At 41.3% G+C, this 18,415-nt stretch overlaps 1 protein-coding gene across 1 annotated transcript in view; it reads right to left on the reverse strand.

Annotated features, from left to right (window-relative positions):
* The window catches only part of LOC115819548 (actin-binding LIM protein 3-like), a 41,427-nt gene extending 26,205 nt beyond the window's left edge, over positions 1–15,222 (reverse strand). Inside the window, exons 1-3 of the mRNA XM_030783056.1 lie at positions 15,094–15,222; positions 10,216–10,249; positions 9,412–9,513 (exon numbers count right to left, since the gene is read on the reverse strand). Of these exons, the coding sequence (XP_030638916.1) occupies positions 9,412–9,513; positions 10,216–10,249; positions 15,094–15,222 (265 nt within the window). The remainder of the gene's footprint in view (positions 1–9,411; positions 9,514–10,215; positions 10,250–15,093) is intronic.
* Positions 15,223–18,415: the final 3,193 nt, after the last annotated feature.

The following is an 18,415-nucleotide window of genomic DNA, read 5'->3' on the forward strand; positions in this document are numbered from 1 at the left end:
AGTTGTCACAGAAAAAGAGAGAGAGAAAAAAAAAAAGCTAGAGAGAGAAGAGAAAGAGCTGTCTGGCTGCTCAAATAGTGAACAGTGAAAGAACTCTAATGCCCAGACAAACGACTGGTTTTGCAAACAGGGAAATTTTCAGGGAAATTTGATGGAAAATTCAAACTGTGGAGGTAATGATAGGCAGGTGTGTATCGCGACTCCTTGTTACACTCCAATACACTCATTTACCACGATTAACAGACACAAGCTAACATGCTCACAGATAAACGCATGCAAACAGCAGCAAAGCAAATCAAACAAGGCCATAGGGATGGGAATTCGCCTGGGCCATCTTTTAAATTGTGGAAGTGGTAATTAGAAACATAGAGAATTGCACACAGGTGAGTGTATGTGTTATGCATGTCCATGAGAAAGAGAGAGAGAGAGAGAGAGAGAGAGAGAGAGAGCAAGAGAAAGAGATAAAGAGAGAGCGAGTAAGAGACGACAGAGATGATATGCTTTCTCTTTGTTGTTGAAGCACGTGCCACAACAGTACCATGGCCCCGTCCCCATAGTCTCTCTCAATGGCACTCGTTCTGTTGGACCTGATCAGGCCTTATTAACACAGTGAACAAGTAGCACTGATTAGTGTAATGGGCTAATGAAACACTCATACACCTCTGGCACTGAAGCCCACACATCTCCTCTCCTCTCCTCTCACCATGGAGCACTGAGAGTCTAAACAGGTGACTCCAGCTCCCCTGTAATAGCTGGCAGTTAAAGCCACATGCACAAACTGATCAATAGAATTTCATTAGGGAGGCAGTGGCAATGCTCAGGTGTAATGTTTAACACATTAGCCTGCACTGTTAATGCTATGAAAAGAAAAAACAGAGGGGAGTCCTCTAAACTACGCTTGTGCAGCTTAGCTTTTAGCTGCAGCACAGAATGTCCATCTATAACAGATTTAAAACAGGCAACAGACTCTTTTTTAAACATTCACAATAAAACGGTTAACAGCAGTATCAGATCACAGTCATTGTCTGTCCGGCACACATTCCCTGTATTACTCTGTTCCTTTGAAGTACTCAACTGCCGTCACTGTCAGAGTGTGCCGTGACTGACAGAGGGTAGGACTGCATTTAGGCAGGGAAGTCTCTGTTCTCACATTTGTCTCAGAGAGATTGAGGCAGAAACTAGCTGTTCTCACGCTTGTCTCAGAGAGAGACTGAGGCAGAAACTAGCTGTTCTCATGTTTGTCTCAGAGAGAGACTGAGGCAGAAACTAGCTGTTCTCACGTTTGTCTCAGAGAGAGACTGAGGCAGAAACTAGCTGTTCTCACATTTGTCTCAGAGAGAGACTGAGGCAGAAACTAGCTGTTCTCACATTTGTCTCAGAGAGAGACTGAGGCAGAAACTAGCTGTTCTCCCTTTCTCTGCTAATTGCCAATGTTACAGAGGTTACCTGTATTTTTTTTTTTTTAAACAAAAATAACTTTTTATTACTGTTTTATTACTGCTGCATGTTTTGGAGTAAATGGGTTAAGATGTGGAAACTGTAATATGGGCCAAACTATGAGCTTGATTCAAGAGTTCCTAATTTCACATATACCTCTAAACAGTTTTAATGACAGTGGATTTCAGTAACAACCACCTGAGACCTTTTAACTTTCTTTAGTAACACTACAGCAACTATGTGCTGTGGCATATGGAAGTGAAAATTAATTATTGCTTCCATTTTGCCAGCATTTCTACTTATACCTACATTAACTGATATCTCCACGGGCATTGACCCAAAGCTAAAAACTTACATTATTACTAATGCACTTTTAGTGACAATGGAGTTCTGGTCCAACCACCTAAGACAGTTTTGATGTTCCAAAACTTAACACCACAGTAAATTTTGGTGCCGACTTTCTTTCACAGTAAAGCAACATGTGACGTGATGTCAGAGGTACATATGTAGATTCTGAGGTCAACAACAGAAATGCCAGCCAGATTCTGACCATTAGTCAATGCAAGACAGCCTGCACTCAATCTTCTAACCAGTTATCCCATGAATGCCATTGTTTCATTAACCCCGCGACCCCAGTGAACCGAGGTTCAGTCCCGGCGATCGCCAATGGGACTAAACTACGCACCAAAGCAGGTTTCGTTTTTCTCTGCCCAGACACGTCTCCACAGCGTTACAAACAGATCTCGGCAGAGGGGCTCAAAACTCATTTGCATTTAATCTGCCCGTCATTACAGGGAACGAGACAAGCTGATTGGGTGCAGAGCAGGTACTGATCACTTTGGCATCGTGTTTGTCACAAAGGTACGCTTGCCCGAGGGATCCACCAGTCTGTCAATGGTACTCAGTCAAAACACCTAATTGGTCTTCTTCTATTACAAGTCTAAATTTTTCGCAGTTCATTTTTCTTTGATGTAATTACAGGTGTTGCTATTACCCGCAGGATAGGTTCAAAACTAAGACAGGCATTCTCCATCAGAGAGACTTGTTTGAACAAGATCAATGTTTCCAAAGATTTCACATTTAGCTCAGCGAACCAGGTAAGAAAAACTAACAGACATGATATTACATGGTAAATCTGACTCAGTTTGCAGATTAACATAAATTAATGTGTCGAATGTTTAATTTAAGTTTGCCGTTCATAACACCCCTTCCATTTGATTTCTCCTTTAAGTGTGAATGCTGACTCTGACAACAGGGTATATTAATGTCCTCCCAGTCCTACTGAACTATCACCAAAAGCATAAACCTGACCATGTATCTCAAATCTGCTAGAGAGAGCATGTGTGTGTGTATGTTTGTGTGTGTGTCTGGTGTGTGTGTGTGTGTGAGACATGACTAAGTTGGGAAACCTGCGCCTATATATTGCGGAACGAGCACACACACACAGACACACACACGCACACGCACACACACACGCGCACACACACACACACACACACACACACAGAGCTTAATGTGCTCTCTATCTAGCTTAGTGATAAGATCCTTGCTAGGCAGGATTACCATGACAACCGGTCATCTAACATCACTCTACCTTGTGAAGTCTGAGGTAACTACACGGATTAACTGCCTCTGTCTTTTTTCAATACTTTGCCCCAGACAACGAAATCCATAAATTCAGCATGCGGACATGGCCATTTGATGTATGCAGAGAGAGAGGTCCAAATATGATTTAAGCCACAGGACAAATCATGCTTGGGAGCAGCTGGTTTCCGTACCAAGCCGAGCCGGGTCAGAACCTAGTGTCCGGCGGGAGCGGGTGTGTGAACATGAGGGACTGAGCGTGGCGGTGTTTGTGTAAATGAGCTCGTAAGTCAGTCTCATGTTTTAACGCGTTCCATTATTCCCTCAACCTCACAGACAATCAATACCCGCACTGCACAGAGACATCAGCCAAGCTCAGACCACTCACTGTAATGAAGTGTGCTCTCAACCACCATCCATAAGATCCCTTTTTAAATGGACTGGTTCCCATTAAATGACCAGCTATATCCATTTACCCTGGATAATGAACAAGATTGATCTATGTCCTGCTGCTTTGCAGCAGTAACTCTACGGTATTTCCTGTGATCTCAAAATGAGTTGGCAACCAATGAACAACCTTAATGAACCATACAACAAAAGTTTGTACTGCACCAATACAATACAGTACAATACATATTAACAGAACCGAGTTCTCCTCAGTCAATATGACCAATGTGTTAAAAATTTACTCAATATGCCATGTCAAGTGTAAGATACAAAATATGGAGACACCCTGTCTGACAGAAGAAGGTCACAAGATACAAGGTCACAAGACATGATAGAGGAAGGTGAAAACATCCACATGTACACACACAAACACACACACATACACGCACAAAAGAGAAGCACAGAACAGGAGACGGCCCAGTGTACCTAAGCATCTCTATTTAGATGCGTGTCTGCTCTTCACTAATTTTTGCAGTCATGCTGAGAAGCAATATGTGTGTATGCGTGTGTGTGTGTGTGTGTGTGTGTCTAGAGGAGAGACACAAGAGACACTCTCTGTCTAGCTTCCATTTCCTCAGCATTTAACTCATCCATTACCCAATTTCTACTTATATCTGCATTAACTGAATCTGTACTGTCTATCATAAAACAAACCTCAAAGCCTCCATTAATGCAACTGGCCTGCTATATCTCTGAAACGCTAAACAGGAAACAGAAAGAGAGGGGGAGAGAGAGAGAGAGAGAGAGAGAGAGCGTACAAGATCACAAGAGCACCCCTGTGGCAATTAAAAAGCTGTTTGGATCTGTTGCCCTAGGGGCTACAGCCAGTATTAAAGGAAAGCATTCACTGCTGAGATCAGCGACAGTGCAACAGAGGGGGGGGAGGGGGGGCAGATTTGGATCACCTCCCCTTAAACTCTCTGGTCCCATGTAGGACGGTAAAGCACAGACTGAACAGCGGCGCCTTGAAACTGAATTACGTGAGCAGCCTGAAATTTACAGTTACAGCATATCAAGGCACTCTCTGTACAAACATCAGTAATGAGTAGCAATTTTTCACCATCACTCCTGGAGCTCCCTATTTCTCTCTCTCTCTTTCTCTCACGCTCTCTCTCTCTGGTTTACCGTACCATCAGTTCATCATTTAAAAAGAGGAGGGAAAAACACACTACAGGATCTTTCTCTCTGTGGGGGTATTAAGATTAAACTAATGGGGTACACTCTGTATAAACACCTTAATCCAGCTTAGACTGTATGCTGGGTTCTTTTATCTCCAACAAATTCTCACTGCATCAGACTAATGAACATTTCTAATGGTGAAAGCATGAAAGCCTCTTCAAAGAGCGCCACAAAAAACAACGGCTCAGTTTCGCTACGTGACAAGGTCCATTTCATCATTGTCATCTACAATAAGAGAACAGCGTTTCTGGATCTGTCTCCGGGTGAAGCATTATAAGTCAAAGAGATAAATTCTTAGGAGGTTACAGAGTAAGACAGAAAGCTGTCCAAGAGATGGACCGAGACTCACTGTTGTTTTTGTCTATACAAGACTGAAATCATGTAGCATTAGATACATTGACATCTTCTTTTGACGAATGGTTATAATTAGTCCAAAAGCTTTTCATTTCTAGCTGTGTTACATCAAAATGAGTTCCCATTGAAATCTGTCATTCAGTCCCTGCAAAGTTCAATCTGTCATTTATATTTATTCATTTAGATTTACAAAGTTATTTTCTATGTTGAACATCACATGCCATTTAAAGGGTTAAATATTTAGTAATATAATCATGAAAGCGTAAACACTGACATGAACAATGCATCCACTGAGAAACATTGGACAGTTACATGTATCTACTGGTGACTCCTGAAAGATGCACAATCCAGATGGGTGGGGGGGGTGTAAACATGGTGTGTGTGTGTGTGTGTACATGTGCGTGTGTGTGTAATTACAGCTGTAATCTGCAGGAACACATCTGCTGGCCACAGGCTCCTCTGATCTGTTCAAACAGCCACAGGCTGTGAACTGTTCATTTACCTTTCCTTCACAGGTGAGTAATAAACTCCCCATCCCTGGCACCTCATAGCCACAGAGTCAGAGAGAAATCTGTTCCAGTCCAGCCTGTATTTCCATCAGCTAACAGCTCTTTCCTCCAGTGCCACACCGGCTTCCTTCAGCAGTTGGTCGTAATGGGAATTTGTAGCTGGAAATTGGCTCAGTCTTCATAATATGTCCCTTGTTTATCTCTCTCTTTTTTTGGATTAGCCCAATCCCTGAACTGTACGCAAGCATATTTGCTCAAAGTTTTATTGCCAAAACTTTTTCTTTTCTTTTGGTTTTCAAAATGCTATGTCCGACAGGAAGCTTCAGGAATAAAAACGGATAAGACTGAAGTTGAAAAACTGGTCAGCCAGTTTATCACTGAACACAAGATCTGGGAAAAGTGCCGGATTTCGATTAAACAGAACGTCAATGTCTGAGAGGAAGAGTGTTTCCTCTGACTTTTAGTTAAAACTGCTGTGACAATGTTAATGAAAACACTGCCTCTCATTTAAAAAAAGAGAAAGAAAGAAAGAAAGAAAGAAAGAAAGAAAGAAAGAAAGAACTGTATGAAATGTACAATTACACAGAAATATATAACACTGGTACAGCTGACATAACCTTTGTGATATAATGTTGTAATGATTTTCAACACAAACCCAACACTGACTACCAATTATGGCATTAGTTGGCATATTCCTGGCGTCAGTCTTTGGGGCTGCCCTCTGTGTATCAGATCCACTCGTGTAAGCTGCTGACTGGGTTTAATAGGTGGCTGACTCAACGACTTCTCAGGGGTGAGGTAACTTGCACACATTCAGTCACTTTGCACTTTCACCTGCTGTTGTAACAGTGGTTCGGGGCGTTTAGGCCTCCATGTTACTCCTTTGACTTGCTTTTTTCGACTTACAGCCAGTATACCCTTGTGAAAAAGAAGTATACTTAAATATGTGAGCAGTATATTTGAAGCATCCAAAGAGTAATCAAAGTATTTTTAATTTTACGTATTTTAATTACATACAGTTTAAATGTTAAAGCTCATTTAAACAATTTTAAATGATCAGTTTTAGTCTACTGCTACAAGATACATTAGGAAACAAAATATTTTCAATTTGACTTTTAACTTTGGGGATACATGCTTATTAAATCTTTTGCTTGCCTGTTTTGGTTTTTTGTTTGGCCGGGGCAAATTTTAACTGAGTGGCCAAGCAGGTTTAGGTCATATTTTTGCATTTCTTTTAAATAAAGTGTTTTAGATGGAAAGTTTAATGCATTTTTTCCATTCACTTTTTACTCGTTTCATGCCATACATACACTCAAGCTATACAACTGAATGCACATGTAGTGCATTTTATTTGAAGCAAAGGAGGTAAAAAGGCAGTCTTTAGACAACAGTGTACTTAATTGCCATTATATTGTTCCTAATTTTAACCCCAAAAGACAATGGATTTGAGCAGTGATTCAGTGTACCTTGACTATATATTAACATACTATCTACATCTTTATGTGTACTAGAGTAGACAAAGGGGAGTACTGTAGCGTGTTGGGGGTAGATGGGCAGAGCTTCCCTGCATGCCTTGGAGCAGTGGACTGTTGCTTAGCCCTGGTGTTCTTTATTGTTCAGTTTATGTTTCCATTTGTGTCTAGTAGAAGTGTACGAGTATCATTCATCATCTAGTCTTTGTGTTGTGTTGATTAATTCGTGTGATCGTTGAATGTTATCTGTGCACTGTGAATGTAGCTGTCCCTGCGAATTATGTACTTCCCCTCCTACCATATTACAGGTACAGTATGTCATTCAGTCAAACAATAAGCAGTTTGCCAGAGAGGACAAAAGGTGTATTAGCACTTAAGTTTGCCACAATATTACAAGCATAACAGTGAGAAGTACACTATATGAAGGTAAATTTGGAACACGTTTTTTGGAAATACACTTTGAACACTCAAGAACATGCCTCTGTCCTACTTAAGTGATGCATAACTGCATTTTTAGAGGTCCAGTGTGTACCTGTTATTGTTTCAACTTTACACTGCTATGCCTGATTCGGCCAATCCCGGGCCTCCTGAAAAACTCTTGTCAAGTTAAATAAAGTTTATTAAATTATGGCTGGACAAAAAAGTTCTGCGAGCGTATCTAATTTTCTAGGACGAGCGTTCACCCCCCCCCCCTCCTTTTTTTTAGTACAGTACTAAGGATTTGAGCTGTCAAGCAAGCCTTCAATTGCTTGTTTTGTTCTCTGCATTGTTTGTGCCCGGCTTGATGGGGTTCTAGCGTTCTACACTGGTTTGGATGCGTCCCTTATGCGTCCACACAAACAAAAACAGCAGCGGCACAAAATGACTCACAAAGCCTTCAAAAATGTTTCAGCCCAGAAGAACAGTGCCCAGAAAAAATGCTTTTGTGTTTCGTTACAGTTTCCTCAGCAGCAGCCTCCACATTAGCTCAACACCACCACCTCACAAAAGGCAAGTGAAAAGAAGAAAAGAAAAGAACAGCACACAAAAACTATATTTGAAAATGTCAAGGATTAAAGTTGAATTATTCAGGAAAGCCAAAAGTGTATGAAAGTCAAGCTAACTCTGCCTGAAGACATGAGGCAGCTCTGAATTGGCTCACAGAGTTCTGTATCGGTCTCACCCTCTAACAAACCAGACCTGAGCTGCCCTCACCTCAGTTTTATACAGAAAGGAACGTGTGTGTGTGTGTGTGTCTAAGTACCATTCGGACCAGGACAGAGGTGAAGCTTCTTGTAAGTCTTGCAGGATCAGATCAACACAACTTGTTGATGCCCTACTGACAGGACAAATACAGCACTTCACAGAAAAAAAACATGAATCTTGGAGGCAATGGAAAAGTGAATAAATAAGGAGGATTTGTAAAAACATGAGGAGAAAACCCAGCGGTGAGTCTTAGAGCCTGTCTGAGAGGAACAGAGAGTAATGCAGTCAGGTCTGAAACAACAGTTCCCTCTATTGTGTTTTGGACAAATTAGAAAACAAATAAACACAAATAAGGAAATACAACTGGGCTGAATATGTGGTGAGAGAAGGTAGCAAGATCAAACAATGGAAAGCAATGGATATAGATATAGGTACAGAGATGGATATGAATAGATAGGCTGGAAGCCCACCAATCACAGTATTCCTGGGCTAGTGAAATGGGATGCCATTGATCATTGCATACTGTTACTGAAAACACCATCCAAGGCATGGTAGCCCCTTAACATGGTTACCACAGCAACAGCTTGCATAATAAACAGGATCATGTGAGCTCCTGGCAGATTGGCTCTAAACAAAAGAAGAGAGAGTAGCCACCTAGCCAGTCTCCACCAGAAACAGTCACTCTGTTCCCTCATGTGTGAAAAGAGATTTGGACGACTCTGCAGAAAAGAGTAACCCAAGAAAAACAAATTTGCAATAGTAATAAGATAGTTGAGACTGTTATTCTGCATGATTTTCCCTTCTTTAAGGCTTTTCTGTGGCTGTGGTCATTAACAGACAGGTCCCTTCACCTGTCCCTTTTGGGGTTTTTTTTCTGTGATGTTTCTGGCGTGTTCTGTGGCTTTTTCATTTATTCACAGTCAGAATGGAAGTTTTCAGCTTGGTGGAGAGGAAAACAAACAAACTGCCAATTAATGGTACAGTTTTCTAAAAACTTCACCCGAGTCTCTCCTCTCCAGGACCCACACCTGACCAAATTTTTCAACTAATCTCCAGTGTCTTACATGAATATGAAGCTTTTTGAGTTGGCTTAGATCAACAACATTTAAAAAAAAAAAAGTTTCATCCGAGCGCCTTGCACTCGTACCACAGACAAGAAGTCCCATCCACTGTCATTAGCTCCCTGATTTTTGGTAACACTGGTTATGTCAGTCTTTGTTTGGTTGGAGGAGTCCAGTTCCTACCTTGGCAGGTGAAGCATTTAATATGGAAGTGGCTGCTCTGCACACGCACCACCTCCCCCTTGCAGACCTCACGGCAGCGGAAGCAGCGGATAGAGGACAGCCCTTGCCCAGTGCTCCCTGTGTAGGCGCTGTTCTGTTGGTAGGAGCCTGCTGAAGAGAGGAGGAGGATGAGAGAACATTAGGAGAACCAGCATTACAGTCACACACATGTACGCACACACACACAGACACACACACACACACACACACACACACACACATGCTACATTGAACATATGGAACACAAAACTTCTGTTCAGCTGCCTTTTCGTACTCTATTAAAACCACTCAGACTCCTCACTTAGATCTACCAGTAATCGATTTCACCCATACGTGTTTTTATATAGCATACTGACTCATCTGCAGCTTCACCCTCTAAGAGTAACCTTAATCCCTCTCTGCAGCAAAGAGCAGGACAATACATAAAGCCTCAGCCCAAAATCCCCTCTTCATCAGAAAAGACTGTCAAGACACAACTGTCATGAAAAATATAGACAATAGGGACAGGCTTTCCAGGAGGAGAGATGCTATGAATCCACACTTCATAACAAAACAGCAATATGGGCATGCTTTTAAAAGAGAAAAGACAGTAAGGACACGCTTACCAGCAGGTGTTTGCACGCCTGTCCACGCTCCGAGCGTCACCACCGGATTCTGCCGCTCGGGCCGTGAAACCCAAATTAACATGCTGGAGGCTGCCAGCTATTCAATTCGACAACATCTGTGACCACTAAAAGCCCAGAGAGCAGTTCCACAGAAACAGGCAACGGGCCGAGACACCTGAGGAAGCGGAGCTGCTCTAGATCAACTGTTCCAAACCCTCCGAAAGCTCCCGACAGGGACGGCCAGCGCTGCCGGACTGCATAGGTTTATAGCAGAAGGCATGAGCCAGCACAATCTATTTGAGACTAAATACACAGACAAGAGAGTGTAATTGAAGAAAAGTGGTTTTTGCTTTTCGAAGCTTTTTTTTTTTTTTTTTGGTCCAAACAACTTATCGCTCCCTGAATAGCACAGACGTTGATTTATGATTTCAATTAAATGAAAATTATTGCTTCCTCATCCTAGGCTTGGCTGCAGATGATCACCACTGAAATTTTTGTTTTATCTTAATGTGATTTGGCAGCGGGCCAATGACTCGCTCCATATGACTCGCTCCATTGTGGTTCTACCAATGCTAGTTTAGTGTATTGCACTGTGACGTGCCTGTCATAATGCTTGCTAATTAGACAGAATACAGCACAAACTACAATCTTTGTAATACCACGAAAAAACTACAACAAATGCAGCACCCCCCCCCCCCCCCCCCACCCACACACACACACACACACACACACACACACACACACACACACACACACACACATACGTGTGTGTACGCTCTCTTTTCACTTTCTCTCACCTGAACAGCTCTGCTGACTGAGCTACCGGAACCAGCAGCGCGACATGTAAAATGGACTGCAACTGATAAATTTTGCTTATCTAATCTTTTCCCCTTCTTAGATATTCTGTTGCTGTGGACTACACTGACAAGCAATTGCACACAACAGCAGGACCCTGGAAATCAGAGGCCTGTGAGAACAGTGAGCAGTTAACATTAACCACAGAGGCAAAATCACACAGTTGTTTTTACACTTAGAGTTATGGTGAGTTGCAAAAATATACAGAACCCCAGGGAATTACCACAGTTGACTTCCAAGTGTCAGCTAATCTGATACATAAAACAGCATACAGAACCGAATAAACAAACACCTGTATGCCTCCTGCCTCCTTAATTTCACCTACAGACAGATGGTCAGATTTCAGGAATAGTAGCATGGACATGACACAATATCCAACAGTGAATGGACACTGCTATCAGAAAGACTTGATTAATGTTGTCGCTCAAATACACCTCCCCCACACACACACACTTAAGAGCTCTAACACATCTGCTTCAGATAATGAAGAGCTTGATAATTAGCTCATCAGTTGAATCTGGCATGTTAAAACAGTGAAATTCTAAATCGTGCAGTTCTGTGGGCCCCTAGGAAACACTGCGCTGGGAAACCCTTTGAATGACACTTAAAAAATTACCACTCATGAATGTTTCCTCAGATATCAACTTTTCCCAGAGATCAAGTGGGATCTGGGCCTTTTTCAGCAGCTAAGCGACTGAGCTCATTAGGACAATGCCCTGAGGCAAACTTTAGCCAGCTTTTAAACTGCTCAGAGAAATCTGTCAGAAACATATTTTGAAACATATTCACACCCACAAACAGCAAAAGGTCACAAGAATAGTGCGATGTACCATGAGGGCCTCCTTACACCCACGTACACAACAGACAACAAAATCGTCCAAAGACTGAGAATTCAAAGCCTGAAAATGCTTTCAAACAAGAACAAAGGCTCTTTGAGAAGTTCACCCATGATACAACAGACACACGTTAGCTCATGAAGACCCAGCAAAGCTGATTCAACACTGCAGAAAACCACGTTTTCCACAACGATGCTGGTCACAGATGTGGAATTTTAGACTTATGAAAAAGCATCTACTGATTGGATAGTGGTGCCAGCAACATACTGAACTACACGGACAAAGATGTCAAATCCTCTTTTTCCTCATAAATGTCATGAACTGTAAGTTAGAGTGGATGCATTCACAGATGAACTAAGAATTTATTTTGACAGGGTATGACTAGGGAATACAACTGACCAGGGGACAGAACAGGCACAGGATACACAGCAAACTTTCAAGATTCAGGACAGACTTCAGAAAAGGTTTTCTTAAACTTACATCTCTCAGGATTATCACAGGCATCAAGTAAGGACAATTTCCACACAACAAACTGAACAAACCTAGGGCTATCCATACAACCGGAAAGGTAGACTACATTAACAGAAACAGGCGCCCAGGCTTATCAAATAATTAACCAATTGGAACAAGGAAGTCACTACGATGCAAACAGAACATGAAACCCCACGTGGGGTGTTACAGTAAAACACAACTTGAAAAAATGTAAATTTTGCTTTTTGTTCCAGACACCACTTAGCTGGATAATAGTTTCAGATAGAGATGAACTGTATGTCAGGCAGGGTTGTAACAGGGTGATAGACAGGGGTGGTAAGTGATGAAGTAAAGGTACTTTGTCACTGCACTCAACTAGAATATTAACGGATTTGTACGCTTAACGTTAACATTCCGCCCGGCTACGTCTGTAAAGAAATGATATACTTTCTATGCCAGTACATTCCTGTTGACAGCTGTCGTTGCTTGTTTGAATTTGCTTGGTCAGTCATTAAATGCTTTTTTTTCCCCCATGTGGTAACCAACTGAACACCTGTGGGACTATCACCGCCGCAGGCTATTTTTAGCATCGCAGATGCGGATGTACATTACAGAAACAGGTGCACAGTCATGTGTATTGGTTTGCCTAGCTCATAGCCCTAGGTACAGTAGCCTGCTTGCCCTTGCAGGTGCCCATCGTCCCCAGTGCATCGACTGGCGAATGTGAAAGCGGTGGCAGAAACTGAAATGGCACGGGAGAAAGCGAGTTTGTCACCAATAGTAGCAGCACAGACGACAATCCCTGCCCTTAAAAAAAAAAAAGTTTAACTTTGTTGATGTGCAAAAACAATGCCTACTTTGTGTACCGCAAGATAAGGATATCAGTGGTTTCACGAATTCACCATCAAATGGCAAGAAGGTCGTAATTTGATCGTATTTTATGAACTGCATTTTTACTTTTTTTTGACATTGTACTTTTGAAAACCTGAGTGCATTAAAAGTCAGATACTATAACTATGTTTTTTTAACGGGAGACTTGCCCTATCAGCCTACTTAAGTTATTCTTCTATGGTTGAATCTTTACTTTAATTCAAGTATAAGATCTAATTACCACCAAACCGCTACTGTTGATTGAACTTAATCTAGAGCGCTGTGTATATGAGTCACTGTCGGCCAGCTCATTTTGTCGCTCACTGCATCACTTAACACAACTTAAATGGTCATTTGATAGAGGATAAGGTCCCACAGCCGATTTCTCACTAGAGGTTATGTCACGTGATATGCGGTCAAATCTGACAGCTGCTCTGCGACTGCTCTGCGACTGCTTGTGTGAAAAGTACTGTCATTCGCGAGCGAATGGAGAGCTGCACTACGAACATCACATCTGTTTGACATCATTCATTTGGACCACATTCATCTGCCACTCTGGAAGATTTCTGTGGAGCCATAACAAGAAACTTCTGGATGACATTTCAAAAGTGATATGTAATTCCGTCATAACACTTTTATTTCATTTTAAAACTGCAGATTACAGGTCAATGCGCCCGTTTGCTCTAAACATACTGTCACGCGCTGGATACTTGTCCGGGCGTATATCATACTTGACATATTGAGCATGGATAACACAGGACTAAATCATTCAGTCACAGCAGTAATGCATCTGATTATAAAGTGCTGGTTAAAGCATTACTGAACAGAGAGCACATTGGAATACTTTCCCAAGCTCAATCAATAGGATGTTAAGCATTACAAAGTATTATACATTGTATTTGTCCCTGTTCTTACTGCATGGTGACCTTATTTGGCCTGTCTGTCAAAGTTAAGCTCACATACCATGACTGATGAACAAACCGATTATTCTGTGGAGGGTGTTTTGTGTTTTGTTTGATTTTGTTTCCGTTTTTTTGCTCTCCATGATGGGACTTGATATCTAACTTGGTTTTCGAAACCGATTCAAATTAGTCCTCTCCACCTATTTCCTTATCAATAGATATGTATTGTTGGGACTTTTGTTGGTCTAAAAACCATTTTGTAACAGACAGAATTTGTTTGTTGTAGATTCTACACTAAATAAAAGCACATCCCTGCATGTCTTTGCAAAGGAAAAATAAAAGCCACATGAAGCCAAGCTCTCCAAGGCTGGCTTAAGGCAAGTGTGTCTCAATAAAACTGTCATTCTCTTTGTCATCTCACACTGATCGTGTAATCAAAAGGGAATCGTCACGTGTCAAGAGTGAACTGCTTGGATATATAGATTTTTTTTTTTCAATCAGTGACAAGGTTAAGCATCCACCAAGGGGTCAAACTAAATCTCACATCTTAGTGAATGGCTAAGTCAGGCAGTTTTCAAGGTCAAGAGCAATAAAGTCAAGAACTGTGGTACATGAAGTCTCACTGATGGGTCAGGAACGGATGAAGTTTATTACTGTCAGACAACTGAATCACTGTTACCTTATTCACTTTATACATTGAAAATAGTGTATTTGTATGTACAGTACATTTACATTTATTCCTTTAGCAGACCCTGTTACCAAAAGCAAATGTGGATTGTGGCCTAAGCCTAAGTTACTGGGAGTGGATGTGATGTGATAAATATGTGATAAATATTATGTGAGAAACACAGGTAAATTGAGGGCTGAGGACATAATTAAGGGTTGGTGTCCTATTCTTGGTGGCACTCATGAACACTCCATGCTTATTCATCATTTACATTTATGTCTCCTCTTAACTATACATAGCACAATGACATGACATATTCAGGACTAGTCACACACACACACACACACACACACACACATCCCAGATGGCTCTAAGTCCTATTTGGCTGCGCTGTTTCTGTCTCTGTCCCTCTCTTGCCATCTGGGTATCAAACTGACGCTAGACTCCAAAGCCCACCCACCAGAATTGGCAGCATACTCCGTGCCAGCTTCTGTCTTTACTTTGGCTTTTGCACATATCCTGGAGCCTGTTGCTAGGTAAAGTCTGCCTTCCACAGGAGTCTTCATCATTCGCAGAGACCAACTGCAAACTAATGATATGGGATGACATGCAGAAATTGTGCCTATTATAAGCTCTTGTGAAGACATTGCTCAAACATCCAGTTCCATGTTCTACTCCACCTCCTCTGAGATATACAACTTGACACAAGGGATTCTGGGAGAAGGCAATTTTCTCTAAACCCATACAGAGTTATTAATCAACGGCCCACAGACAGTGCTGGAACATGGGAAGTTAAAGCTTTTCTGAGTTACTGTTCCAAGTTGATGATTTAAGCACAGAGTCTGAAAACTAGCAAACGTGTTTCCTGCCCCCACCACACTATTCACTGCTACGATCACGAGAAAGGTTTTAAATGTTCAAAAAAAAAGAAAAAATTAAAAAGAGGCAATAGTAAAACTGTGATAAGCAAATAAGAGGTGTCTTTGTATTCAGTATAGTTGGACAACAATACATCTGATACACAGCATTTGTGCACGTAATATCAGCATCTACTAAAACAATATACTAATAATCAACCAGAGGGGCTGATCTGTACATATGAACTGTAAGTGGGATATGTCACATTCTGATAAACTGTAAAGCCACAAAAGGACTGCTAATGTTAACCAGCTGACAGAAAGTATTTGTGGATCATAGCTGTAAGATAGTCTGTTTGTTTTGAAGGACTGATAACTCATCTAACACTGGACAAATATGTATGAGTGCTATGAAGTCTGGGTAATGTGGTGTAGATTGTTTATCCCCTTCATCCCTTGCTGTGTTTTTTTGCATACGCAAGTACACAGTCCATGCCAGTGATACTGAGGTGGTAATGAGTATAAATGAAGTTTTGTGCTAGTGGATCTAGCCACCAAGAAGCCATGACAATACATGCCAAAAACTACTGTAGGTAATCTGAGGATGTAGACAGAAAGCAGGACCGCACAACAAAGCTTTCATTTTCATTTCTTTGTACTGAACGTGTAGCTGTAAATTAAAATGTGTTTTTTTTTTCAGGGGAGAATAAAGTCTTTGACATGTACAATCTACCAAGAACATACCTGCACTCAACCAAGCTAAACAAAGCAACAAACAACAACTAAACATGCTGTTAAAAAAAGAAAAAAAAACAGTTAAGGGGCCTATCACATCTGCATTAGCAGCCATATGGAAATAAAATGATTTAAACAATTCAGATGTGAATAGTACAAATTAATGGCAACACAATTTTGCTATTTTTTGACAGATCAATCTTTCCTTCGCAACTGAATTATACACATAATAAAAAAAATTGCAAGTGAATCAGCAGATCGTGAGTAGGAGGTTTTTTTTAAAGTTTTGCAGGGAAAAAAAGTAAAAATTCAAAAAAGGGTGAAGATTCAATATGATGGATACCCTGGTTCCTACAGGAGAATTTGTTCCTCTTGAGGAAAGGGGGACCCAGATTTCATTCAAGCTGCCATATTCAAACAGGGAACCTTTCAAATTCAGCAAATTCACAGAATTTTTCCATCTCATTTTGTTATGCACCACCAAGTCTGACACGCCTACAACGTCTGGTGAGTCTTTCATATTCAGGAGCCGGACAAGCAAAATAAAAAGAAAAGAAAAGGAAAAATGGATGTTCCTAAACCTAACTGTACCTCACATACACACAATACTCCCTGCCAGCTCATCACGACTAGCAGTGCGACTGGAGCATGCCCCCAGTGACCGATTACCACAGGCCAAGCTAAAACCGTACTGTTCTGACAGAGTTGGTTAAATGACCGCATTAAACAGACTGTGTTTAATTACCTAAGCTGATAGAGCCTTTTGGATAAAACTGAATAAACTACTCAACCTAATGCATAGAGCTACAGGTTGGAACAAATCCAAAACGACGATACAGTTCACTTCATGTTTGCGAGGTACATGCTGATAATAACCAGCATGCAAATGTTCAGAACAGGTGAATGCCAGCCCAAAGAGGACACATCTGAGGAGAATTCACAGAGCGAGAGAAAAAGCTCCATGGTGACGGACGACAAAATTGTGCCGCTCCATTGTCCTGTGGGGCTACGCTCGCAACAGTAGAGAGCCAGCCCTAGTTTCCCTCACCCAGTTAGTGATACGGGTGTTTGCATGCTCATTAAACAAAGAAATCCTTTTTTTTATTGCCTGGGCAAAAGCACCTGAATCATCTTTTCTGACTGACAGTGAAGTAAGTTTCATCTAAGCAGAATGCTGTTTGATGGGTGCTGTACTCAGAACTGATGTGTTCTTAGTACAAAAACTAGTATTTAGTACAAGTACTAAGAAGAACATATACATTATATATCAGTAAAGGCGGCATGCTAAATGATGTCTCGTGTTGTGGCCATCATTCATGTCATTGGTACAGTGTATTTCAGTTGAGTAACACCACCGTATTTCATAGTCTGGGTGCATAACCAAACCCATTAATTTCTCAATTTTACTTTTCTGAAATGCAGTTTACATCAACACCTGACAAAGATAAGCCCTCTCTTTCTCTATAAACTTTTCCTAAAGTTTCTGTAATACATTTTTTTTTCTTAATATGAGGGAGGAGAATCTCTTTTCATCCGGAACATCTGGACAGCCCGTGCCCCCACGCAGAGATCCCCTTTAAGAAGGTCCAAGGAAGGATGGCAGCAGGCGTTTGCATCTCATTGAAACACCAGGCACCTCAGCAGGCAAAAATCTACTCACACCTTATATAACTGCCCTAGGTCACAAAGAAAAATGAACCCTTTTGTATGAGTGAAACAATGACCTGGACAGGGTCTATGTGATTTTGTATATGATACTAACATGGATCTCATTGACACTGGCTTTATTAAAAAGCCAAGTCCACATGAAACTGTGTAATTACTGAGAAATAAATTAAATGTCTGTCAAAGGGAAGGCCAGTGCAGACATAATGAAGGCATATAAAACCCCAGCCATATGTTAGCTTTACGAGGCCATAAAGTAACTGAAGCAAGGAGATCAGATAATGTCACACATGACACCTTCCTTCTGCATACATAATGAGCTTCATTTGCATAATGCAAATTCACAGCCAAGACCGCTGGAGGTATTCGCCTAAATGTGTCTGCAACTCTTCTGCTGCAAGAACCATTTTCCTTTCCCACCAGATGACTGAAAACCCTCCAACCACAGTTTTACTGAACTTTTTTCTGTTAGCGAATGTATGGTGATCTCTTAAAGTTTGTC

This window comes from Chanos chanos, chromosome 8 (assembly GCF_902362185.1).
Source record: "Chanos chanos chromosome 8, fChaCha1.1, whole genome shotgun sequence".
NCBI lineage: Eukaryota > Metazoa > Chordata > Actinopteri > Gonorynchiformes > Chanidae > Chanos > Chanos chanos.